Source organism: Acanthochromis polyacanthus, chromosome 22, assembly GCF_021347895.1.
Source record: "Acanthochromis polyacanthus isolate Apoly-LR-REF ecotype Palm Island chromosome 22, KAUST_Apoly_ChrSc, whole genome shotgun sequence".
NCBI classification, from domain to species: domain Eukaryota; kingdom Metazoa; phylum Chordata; class Actinopteri; family Pomacentridae; genus Acanthochromis; species Acanthochromis polyacanthus.
The window spans coordinates 13,893,037-13,905,075 of record NC_067134.1 but is presented as its reverse complement, the minus strand read 5'-3'; the positions used below and the strand labels follow the sequence as shown (position 1 = coordinate 13,905,075).

Below are 12,039 nucleotides of genomic sequence, written 5' to 3'. Positions count from 1 at the left end.
TTTGAGCACATTTGGGTTTGGGTTTGTGTCAAAAACCTACCACACTTATAAAAAAATATATATATTGATGAATCTTCAATGCAAAACAACATGTTTCAGGCAATTTCCATTCATCAAGTTACATTTGTTCTCAATTTATTCAAATTATTGCATTAACCTCCAATATTTTTTCTTGTTTCACTACACTTCACAATCTTTTTTTTTTTGCATAGTTGTTAAGACATCATCACCTTTTGTCTGTTTGTCAGCAGGATTACACAAAAAACTGCCTGGAAAATTTTCTGGAAATTTGGTGGAGAGGTGGAACGTGGTCAAACAAATAACCAATAAATACATTTTTATAGATCCAATTTAAGGGGTATACCTATGATTTATTTATTTATTTTTGAGTTGGATGATGCTTTAGCAGAGGTCAAAACCCTTTAAGTGTCTTTCTAGTTTGGGATGGAAATCATATCAACCCATAAGAACCCACGGTGACACCAGTGTAACAAGCACTTTGAGTGTCCCAATCTCTTCCTTGTAAGGTTTTATGTATGATCTTAACTCATTAAGTCCTTTAAGGAAAAATGGGTCTGAGTTCTTATGGGTTAAGCTTCCTCTTGTATTAGCTTTCTGTTACTATCTCTTATGTTAAAGGGTCGGTTTTGACCCTTGTCTTAAATCAACCACAAAATACCCAAAAAACAATAATTTATCATCCAATTTGTTTCTTATCTCTTGGTTACTTTGTTAGACTTGATACGACACCTCTTTTTTTAGGATCAGGTCGTCTCACTGGTGTTGTAGCTGTGGCTGTTGTGGTAGCTGTTGAGGTAGGGCTGACTGAGGCGGATGCAGGCGCTGATGCTCTTTGTGTTGCTGTGGGCGTGGACGGAGTGCTTTGGTGAGCTCTGCTCTCTGGCCAAGGCTGCAGCAGCTGTGTCTCCCGATACCCATTCTCTTTGCTCCATGTGTGCCTTGACGAGGGAACTTCCTCGCTCCTCAAAAAAATTCTCCGCTTGTTTTTTTTTTCTTTTTGGGAGAGTTCCACCCTAAGTAAATGTGGGTCCACAACACAAATGCATTGTATGCAGACATATTGAGAATGCTGTAAAAAAAAAAAACAACAACCATTGGCCATCTCCTGGTCATTCACTGGCAGCTGCAGGTGGCAGTCAGCTTGTCCAGGTTGTCCACCCATCCTTTGTTTTTGTTGTAGTCCAGCAGGACTATGGGTGTTTTGTACTTCCTAATTATACAGCTGCATCTTTGTGAAGAGTGAACATCAGTATCATTCATTTTTTGGACGGTATAGAACAACAGTGGTGGTGTCTCTAAAAGCAAACTTTGAGGAAAGTGGAGCCCTGTCCTTCACCTGCAACATTTCAGCAGGCAGCTCAGTTTTTTTTTTCCTGTGCCCACCATGGTGAGTTTCCTCCTAAGAAGTTTGTGTCCAAAGTCATAGCTGGTTTAAAAAAAAAACATTAAAATTGTCACAAGTGATGTTCTAACCCTGCAGTCCAGGAGTCGCATTGAGTGCTACATGTTTTTTTGTTTTGTTTTGCTTTGTTTTTTTTTTTCAGGGATGCCACTTGCAGATTTGCCTGTGCAAATCTGTATATTCCATGCATAGCTGATTTTTGCATCACAGGCTGCCCAGATATTTGCCTGGCTTATTGGGCATGTTTTGTCAGAAAGGGTATTCTCAATGGAAAGGGAGAAAACATTCATCTAATGTTACCTCTGGACCTGGGTTGAACGTCATTGGAAGGAGATGCAACCGTCTCTCCCAGACATCTCTGATGGGAGCAAGTTTGTCAAATTTTGCTCTGGTGTCTCTATTTTCAAATTTGAGGACTCTTGATATCACTGGAAAGGTCTGAAGTGACATTGTTACCTGGAAAATATTCCTGCCTGCCAACGCATCCCAGAGACTATCAGTGGCCTCATTGCTGGATCTGTGATCTCCAGCAAGAAGAAGAACACCAATGTAGGCATCCAGGTTACTCAAGTGATCGGAAGAAGAGCTGGCTGTTGGCTGTTGGCTGTTGGCTGATCATGTGTTTATGATTTCAGTTTTTGCATTTATTATTGTTTTAGAGTATTATCTCTGGGTCGAAACTGACCCTAACAACACAAAGGTCATAATTTTTACCAGAGCATTCTAGAATTTACTAAAATTGACTTTTTTAATTTTATTTAGTTTAAATAGAAGTTTCTGGCAAAGTCAAAAATTCTTGATGCAATAAACTAATTTTATGTAGTACTTTTATGCATTTAAAATGTAAAACAGGTCAGTGCTGACCCGAAGACTAGAGGAAGGTTAAAGCATTTACACTTTACTGGGACATTATCACTTGTCGGGGAAGCTAATGTCTACTTTTTAGCACTCCAAACACAGACTAAATAACTTAATGAGGAGATGTTTTGCTCGAGGTGTGCATATGCTACTTCTAAAAGCCTACATTCAAGGAAGAAAAACAAACAATTTTTGCACTCGAGCACATCTGAAATGACCCATGCCTTTTCTCAAGAAGAAAAGGCATTCTTGTCTTATGCCAACCACAAGACACTTCCTACATTCCCAGTGTAGTCCAAAATATAGAAATCTCCATCACTGTAACACATACCTCGTAAACTGCTCCACATGCAAATACTTAAAGGGAATGAGAGAAAGGATGGAAGGCATCAACACAGATGTCTTTAGGCTGCCTAAATCTTAATTAGCACCAGGAGATTCATCTAATCAAAGGGTTGCCAGCCTATCATTAAGGCTAAAACACACACTACTCGCCTTACATAACAGAACAATGGGAAACAGAGGTATGCTGTCATGCTGATGAATGGCTCTTCCCACAGGTCTCATTAAATCACAGAAGGGCACTTTCCAGACCATTCAAAGAGTTAAGCAGGGTGCAAAATCTTCCCATCCTCTCAGCCTGTCTGCTTTGACATTTATACAGTGATTTAACTAAGCAGGCATGCTAAAATAATATTTTTCATCCTGAAAAATTGCGCTTTCAGACTTCAACATGTGGGCTACTCCCAATTCAAGCCGAATCTGTCTGGTTTCGAGGATACAAGTCGTATCTTTTTCAGACAGCGCAACCCTGCAGGGGCTTGGAATGACTGAAGCTACATGAGTTTCACAGTTGGCTCAAGATATTAGTGTCCTTAGGGTAATTTAGAACTCAGTTTAATCTTCTGGATTTCGCATCAGCTGATAACAATGGAAAGCAATCTTCATTTCTGACCACACATCTGAGTTCTCACCTTTGGTTTTGAGCTGCCAAAATGGACACTGGCCTTTTTTAGATAGGTGCAGTAGAGACAGACAGGAAAGAAGAGAGAAGAAATGCAGTAAAGGGTCATGGACGGGAATCGCATCCAGGCGTCAGGGACCAGCCCCTGTACATGGGTCGCCTGCTTAACCCGTTGAGCTGTCCGGGCGCCCTCTCTGTAAATTTTTAAGCAAAGCAACTTTGAAGGTGGATTACTGAGGAGGACAGAAGAGAAACAAATACAATCAAGGGTTGACCGAAGCTTAAAAAGATGAGGATGATAAAAGAAAGAGCAGGATGAGACAGAAATACAATAAAGGGAGATTAAGGTAAAGAAGAGTGATGAAAGAGGAAAGCGAATAATCTTTGGAGGAAAGGTAGATGAGCAGATGCAGAGATGGAGAGAGTGACAGATGAAACACTGGCCAACCAGCCCGACAGCTTTGGAACACAGCCTTAGCAGGTGGAGAAGTATACACAAAAATTGGCTTTGCATGTTGGACCACCGCAGCTGAACATTGAGGCTGGCATGCAGAACACATACACACTTGACTGCATTTAGACTTACAAAGACACAGAATTTCTGGAGCTTACAGAGTCAAGCACACCTCTAAGCCGATAACTGGCGTTTTTACTGGACACCCCGACTGCGACCTCAAGCTCGGGTAACATCCTTTGAAAGGAGTTCTACAAAAGCAACTCACTCTCCTAAAAAGTCAACAAGGTCTGCTGTGATCTTCACCAGTGACTGTCCGGCTTTAAAAACTATCCAATCGGTTTCAAAGAGCGTCACGTCCTTGTAGCTGTCACCACCAAGAACTTAGGGCCATGATTGATGACTGGCTTCGATGACAACAACAAGCAGCGGTGTTTACTCAGGGCAAATTGCCCTTGTCTCTCTCCCCTTTCCATCTCTTTCTCCCCCCACTGTAACTTGCCCAGTCTTTAGAGAGAGATGGTCCACATGGCTGCATCTGTGATTTCTGGATGGCTAGGAGTCCCTTGGGGTGGGATTAGCCTCCCAGACTGACAGCTAAACAAACAAATAGGCCAAAGCTGCTCTTCCAGCTTGACAAGGCTGCCTAGCAACAGGTAGGTAGGAAGATGTGATGTAACGTTTCGTATGTCACAGTCAATTATGGCTATAAAATGCCTGGACAGAGTGTAAATGTGTGGTCAGTACTAAAGCCAATGGATTTCCAAATATTGCTATATGCTGCCTAAGGTAGAAAACAAAAAGAAAGTAATCAGGAGTATTACTTGGAGCATTTACATATTTGGGGTCTTTTTGCATAGTTAAACATGTCAAGCACAAGGTGACATTTCACTCTCGTTGGGTTCAGCTAATACAACAAGCAATGCTAAATGTGCTGACAAATGATGGATCATTTATTTCTAACAGCAGCTGGCATAGTCTTAAAGCAGCTCATAAAAAATAAATAGATAAAAAATTTTAAAAAACAGTATTGGCACATCAGACCAAGATAGCAGTAAAATGAAAACCCACAAAAATGTCATTAAAATTTACATAGCCGATGATGACAAGTGGTCCTTTTCATTTGTAAGCTTTGCGCTATATTTCTAAATGGCCAGGTTAGCTGTTTCCCCTTCCTTCCAGTCTTTTTACTCAGCAAAATTTTTCTGAAATAAAAGGAATACTATTCGTTTGTATCTATTTTCCTTATATTCACAATATGCCTTGTGTAAAATGGCCTTTATTAAGCTTTGTGCCAAAGTTTTGATTGCATTACTGTCCTGAATTTAACTTTTTTTGAAGAGAGACTTCCTTTAAACAAAGGTGACAGCAGAGCAAATCAAGCTGTGGGTTCGTCAAAATGGTCTTCTCTGAATTTGTCAAGGAGCGAGAGAGAGCAATAGTTATGAGATAAAGAGTCAGAGAGAGAGAGGGTGGTGATTCTAAAACATAAAACCAGTGTCTGAGACTTCTCTTCCTTCTCTGCCTTTCTCTTTTCTCCCTGCGGTTGCCAAACCGGATGGCAGCAGCGAAGCATGTCGGATCACTGTAAGGTGCTGTAACGGCTTCCCGATTTCGCCTCAAATGATGTGGAAGTCATTGCCAAGCCATGTGAGCTGGCGTGAGGTGAAAAAAATAACTGGCTCCTCTTCTCACTGTTAATCAAACCTGGGGTGGCAGAGCGTTTCACAGACGGAAGCCATACATAAAGATGTGCTTGTTCACCACTCTTTCTCCCCCCTCCTATCCTCTCTCCCTTTTTTCTCCTACACCTCCTCCTCTGCCTTTCTGACGGGCCAGTCACCAGATCATCAGACAAATGAACACTTCCTCGGCCGTCATCTCTTTCATCAGTGCTTCCCACCTTTTCATCAATGCCCATAAAGCAGTAGCCGGCACCTATCACTGGCAATCGCCTCTCAGCTGCCTGAGTGATGAGACAGAGGTGGCAGAGTTCACTAAGCACTCTTATGGCAGAATGGATGTTACTGGGTCAGGGGGTCGCTTGCACATCTCATTACACAACACACACAGACACACAAACCTGTGCAGCAGTTTGTAACGGAGTGTGCATGGACAGAAAATACATCCTGATCTTGAGAGAGCATTCTGTAAAATAATGAAATGCTGAGCCTCCATGTATCAACATACATTCAAACTTATGCACCTATGCATAAACTCACAAAGTGTTCTAACCTCTGGAGATTAAAATATAGGTAGAATCTTAAATTAAACACTGGAAAGATTAAACATTGACCTGTTATACTTCCTAGGAAACAACAAGCACTGTCTTGTTAACATAACTGCTTCTGCTCAGGAGCTAAATTGAGTTTTAGCAGCTCCATCTCATTTACTTGTTTATACCACTTAGATAAACTCATCACTTCTTTAATACATAAGTATGAGTCCTGATAAAAAGACGTATTCTCAGAATCGATGCACTGAGTAATAACCTTGTGGCTGCAAAGACTTAAAAGGAATCCAGCAGAGATGCTGAATCGTGCGACGACGCACAAAGGCTTCCTTTCATGCCTCAGTGCGTCACAGGCCAGGCCATGTCAAATACATTCTACATGTGTTCCATCTTTAAGATCTTCTGACTGCTATTGGTTTGAGGTGAGCAAAACCGCACCGTGAAGAATCAGTTCCATAGCCAGACATCTGAGCATCTTGAGGTAGCTGCTCTGAAAACTTGAAAGGTTCCTTCAAACGGGTTTAGATGTCAGCTAAACTGAAAGACAATTAATACATTTAGCTTTTTTTTTTCTTGGAAGAGCTTCCAAACTTGGTTTCAGGAATTCCACATCTCATACTTAAGAACTGATGTTACATTTTAATAAAGCAACATGCCAGGAATGAAAACGCTATGTGGAGCTCTCTGAGACAAACAAGATTAAGTCCCAGTTTGTCCTTCCTACGCCTGCTCACAAAATGCTAAACTGTGCCTGTTACAGAATTGATTTAATTTTAATTTGCATAAAATTACATCAAATAGCAGTCAGTAAAAGGTCACAGGGAACAGATGTGTTTTAAAACTGGTTAGTGTACTTTAGGTTCCTACCAAGACAGCAAATACGTGAGTCTAACATACAATCTTGGTTCATTGTTGTTGCTCCACAAAGCAAAGGCACCTTGGCGAACATTGTTACCTGGCAGTCTCTATGTTATGACAGAAGTGAGTAGTGTACAGCGTGGTGGGGAAATGTACAAGTCCTGAGCTTACAGAACGACCCTGCAAAGATCAAAAATCCATACTGTGGTAATTTTATAAAAGGGTGGCAGGAAGAAAACGGGGAGAAAGAGAAAAAGGAGGAACAAGGGATGGCAGAAGATGGGAAGGAGGGGCCAGTTGGCTGCTCTCCCCAGCATGCCTTCTGTGTGTGTGAGAAAGCAGCTGTGGCCTACTGAGGATTACATAACATACTGAGACACATACGCACCGGTGTGCATGGACACACACATAGACAAGACTGTATATGAATGTATATAAATGTTTATTCACAGTTATTCTTTGTAAGTCTTTGTTGTCTTTTGCTACTTACTTATTTCTCCGTCGTTCAATCCTCATTGTGATCTCTCTAGAGGTTCTAGAGAAGAACATGTATTTAACTGACCCTGACCACATCTTTAAGCTTTCCCTCGGATTCCTCAGTCAAAATGCAACATGACTCCCATCTATATGCAACTTCTTCTTCTTCTTTCTGTTCATCAGATCACCCTACATCACTACTCTCTTCTTCTATGAATGTCTATCTGTGTGTGCTTGTCACTCCTGGGGTGCGAGGGGAGGAGGTTCAAGTCCACCGGACTGTGAAATGCAAAACCCTGCAGTGGGGAGAATATGCGTGCTCGGCAACTTCCTCCACCCCCAACCCTCTAGACGGAGTTGAAGCCGCTGCCGCCACCTGAGAAATGTGCATGTTATTGAGTCGAGAGTTGGATAAGTGGATGCGTCTGAGCATGCGGGCCTTGCATATGGAGGTCACGTCAGAGTGCCCTGCTGCTGTCTCCATATTTAGAAACAGCCATGTGCAATCAGTCCACATATAGAAAGTCATAATGCACCACGCAGCAACATACAGACATTTCGCTTGGATAGGCATCAGGCACTCAGTCTACATGTGTGCGACCCCTCAGGGATAATATATGTGCTGGAGGGTATGGAGTATGTCCCGGGGTCAATGACAGACAACCATAGGTGGTGTCTTGTTACATCCCCCCCATCAGGGTCAAGTGCTGTGGATGAGAGCACGTCATCAGCAAAGGCTGAAGGCAAGTTGAAAAATCTATCAAATCAGCCTGAAATTCAATCCAGATATTTTGTCTTTTATATTGTCTGTGAAGATGCTGGTAAATATTCTACAATAAAGCCAAACAAGGTTTTCTCTGAGTGAATGTCAGTTTACAAAATAGCATAACAAGCACTACCATAACAAGCAGTATGACAAGCCAAATTTGTTGGTAGGGAAGATGGAAAATAACACGCGTAACGCTTCGCTTTGAGCAAAACTGGGTTCGACAAATATTGAGTAACTTTTAAACAGGGTTGCTTGTTCCAAATCCAGCTCAGCCCTGCTGCTTGTTTCAACACTGAACAACCAACTGTACAGGGATCTGGAAGCGAGACAGCACAGTTCAGTTTGGCACTATTAGGTTCAATAATGGAACAAATAGTGGTCTCAAATGTACTATCTGCAGACCTCCAAAACACTTTACTCCTTTTCTTCTCCCCATCCCCCTATAACCGCCTGAATCATGCCTCACAGACACCAACAGGGGACACAGTCATCATTCTTACCATCGCATCTCAGGAACCCATTTAGGGGCCAACAACAACAGCCTCCTATCTCACCATCAGACCCTATAAAAGCATCAAATTCTAAATTGTGCCTGAAATACAGAGGGGACTGCTCAAACTATGGGTCCTCAGCAAGAAACAAAGCTTTTAAGGCAAGCCACAGCTCATAATTCAGAAGCATTCAGTGGTACACAATGAAAACAAGGATTGCCTTCGCCAAGAACATCGGCGTTCTGCATGGAAGGAGAGGGGCTTTCAAAGTGTGGGGCAAGTCATAATTCCGGTGTTCAAAATGATGGAAAATGATCTTCTTAGCCATAATAAGGATTGCTTTTGTTTTTTGTTTTTTTTTAATTGAAATGTGGTTAGCACTTTCGCCTTGCAGCAAGAAGATCCCCAGTTCAGATCCCGGGATGGGCCTGGGATCTTTCTGCATGGAGTTGGCATGTTCTCCCTGTGCATGCGTGGGTTTTCTCCGGGCACTCCGGCTTCCTCCCACAGTCCAAAAATATGCTGAGGTTAAATGATAACTCTAAATTGCCGGTAGTTGTGAATGTGAGTGTGATTGTTTGTCTGTATATGTAGCCCTGAGACAGACTGGTGACCTGTCCAGGGTGTCCCCTGCCTTCGCCCGAGTCAGCTGGGATAGGCTCCAGCACCCCCCCGCGACCCTAGTGAGGATAAAGCGGTGAATAGAGAATGGATGGATGGATGTTTATTCCAGTGATTGGTAACGCAGTGAGCAAAAGCCTGCAAGCTGAGTAGAGATAGTGTGCAACTTTTTAAATTATGATCCTATTTTTGGTCAAGATTTGTGCTAAAAATGTATGTAGAAAGAGTAAAGGTACAAGAAGTATGTAAACTTGCGTCTTCAGTGATGCAGATCGAGATGTCATCAGGCAAGAAACGTGCAATGTTTTCTCTTTTACAAGGGCTTCTCCATTTACTCCAAACTAAAGCCAGGTTAAAGCAAAGAATTGATCTGTAAAATTGTGTAAAAAATCACACTTAGCAGTGCAAAAAAGGGCAGAAAGCTCCCGGGATGCACTCTGTCCAGCTGCAAAATGATACCAGATGTGTGTTTAGTTAAAAAAAAAATCAACTAAAGCCTTCACATTTAACAAACAGAGGCCTGTTAACTTCCAAGATCTTTAAAGAATTGCAAAATGGACGCTGCTGTCTTGTGCGAGAATGGGCTACAAACAATCATTGCATTTAAAAAAAAGACTGACACTGAAACTGAGATTTCCCAGCCTTTTGCCTACACATGCAGCTCTCTCCCTCTCTCTCTATTAGATTTGCATTAGGTATTGATTTTGCTATGCAGGCTGTGGGTGAGAAACAGAGACATGTGCTGCATATGGTACACGTAGGCCCATGCAATTTAAAATCCACTGACAGTCAAGGCGGGGAGTTGGAGACTTGTTATGAAAAGATGCGTCGGTGGCTAACAGTAGGATGCCAATTAGGCTGCTTGGCCACAAGGAATGGATCCGCGGTCACGCACCGGTTTCTCTCCTTCTCTTTCTTTTTCTCTCTCTCCATCTCTCCCCCTGTCACTCCTCCTCCCCCCTCTTACTCATGGAGCAGAGAAGTAGAGAAAAAAACTGAAGCTCCTATTTCAGGAACAATACCGGCATCAAATTTCCATTCAATGACCCCCATATTGTACGCATTTTCCCACCAGATAATGAGAAATTAGGGTATTTCTTCCACAAAAAGTATCATGTTTGCAGTTAAAATGTTGCATCCAGCTAAAACACAACCACAGGTATAGTCGTATACTTTCCAGAAAAGACTAATATGATGCGTTTCAGGAATATCTAAGTGCAGGGATGATCCTGTTAAGTGCCGACGCGTCTCCTCATTCATCCTTCGCCATGTGGCCGCGTGGATCCCTGTGCTTTCTATCTCTTCCACTGAACTTTGATGAAGGAAGAGGTGGGAGGCTGAGGATGCGAATATGCAGATGACAGTTTTCCTTTTTTCTGCTCTCGCACAAATTTTTCTCTCACTTCTGCATTTAAAGATGGAACAATGCCAGACATGTTAGGATATGTATAATGAATAAGAAAGGAGACTTCACTGCATCCAGTGGGTTCACAGCTCAATAATCTCAGGGACGCATATGTATTATTCACGACCAGTTCAGTCTCTATTATGAGATTCGGATGTTCATCTTCCCAGAATCGCATTTGACAGCTTTATTACGCACCGGTGTGCTTTCGCATCATAGCCACTCTGCCATCTCTCGGAAAATTGTCAGATATAAGAGTGATAGCATTTCGCCTCCTCATTTCTGCCTGAACTACACGGGGGCAGGCTTTGGGGAAAAGTTGACGCCTGCATCCCGAGCGCATGTGACTACAAATCAGCGAGCGAACTGTGTTAGATTAAAGCAGCTCGGAGGGATGTGCAGCAGCTGGAACTGAAAGTTGACACGTACCTGCTGCCAGTTTTCCTCCAGCGAAGGCATGGCAGAGAAGTAGCCGGTGTCGTGAACGAGTTGAAGTTCCTGAAAGATACTGTGGTTCGCCAAGACATCCATGCTGACGCTCGGGGATGGAAAACAAGAACGATCCACAAGAAATATGCCTCCTTTCTTGGCTTTATCAGACCTCTACATCCACTTCTTTCATATTAGTCCTTAAAACGTGATAAATAGCTCAGTAAAGCGACTGAAAATGTGTCGATTAGGGTCCCTTTACCTGTGCGCATTATCGGACTCGGTGCGTAAAATGGACTGGAGGTGATGGAGGCTCCATGCGTATCCGTGTTGCCAAAATAGACACTGATAGGGAGCCAAAGGAGGGGAGGGGCTTGATAAACGAAGGGGCGTGATTTCTTGTCAATCAACTCCCCTGCTTGTCCCATTTTAGGCGAATGGGCGGTTGAGGAGTCTTTAGAGCGGCGATGGAGCGTGGAGAGGCGGGGTGAAGCAGATTCAGCTCGCAGGATTGGCTCCTTCGCCACGTCGCTCATTCCAAATATGGGCTCGATAGGTGAGCTATTTATGGATGGGTATATTAGATTTGGAAGAAGGTCTGAAAGGCTAGTCTGAGAGGAGAAGCTGTAGTGTAAACATCATGTGGTCACAAACAGGAGCTAGAAACAGAGGTTGCTATATTGTTCTACGGTGCAAATGTTTCATTACAATGAGATGTAGGGGGAAGTAGTGTAGACATAATATACAGGGGCTGTGCTTTTGTAAGTTTTGAGTAAACTTGTCATTCTTTGTATGCTCCTGCAGTGTTCATGTAGACTCTGTTATTAAATATAGTGTGCATGATTGTCATTATAAAGATTTTGTGTATTTACTTTAGAATTTTTATTTCGCAGCAGCGCTATCATCAAATAGAGAGCCTTCAGAAGTTTGTTACAGAGGTTTGAAGTTGTTCATGTGACAGGCAACAGTGACTCGCATTGATAAAAAAATCACCCTCTGTCCATTTTTTTAATGCAGCTCATGTGCTTAAGTAAACAATGGTGAAAAATGTTTCATG

At 42.5% G+C, this 12,039-nt stretch overlaps 1 protein-coding gene across 1 annotated transcript in view; it reads right to left on the bottom strand.

Annotated features, from left to right (window-relative positions):
• klf7a (Kruppel-like factor 7a) overlaps nucleotides 1–11,364 on the bottom strand; it is a 42,822-nt gene extending 31,458 nt beyond the window's left edge. Inside the window, exon 1 of the mRNA XM_022196600.2 lies at nucleotides 10,983–11,364. Within this exon, the coding sequence (XP_022052292.2) occupies nucleotides 10,983–11,084 (102 nt within the window). The 5' untranslated portion in view covers nucleotides 11,085–11,364. The remainder of the gene's footprint in view (nucleotides 1–10,982) is intronic.
• Between the last annotated feature and the right edge of the window lie 675 nt (nucleotides 11,365–12,039).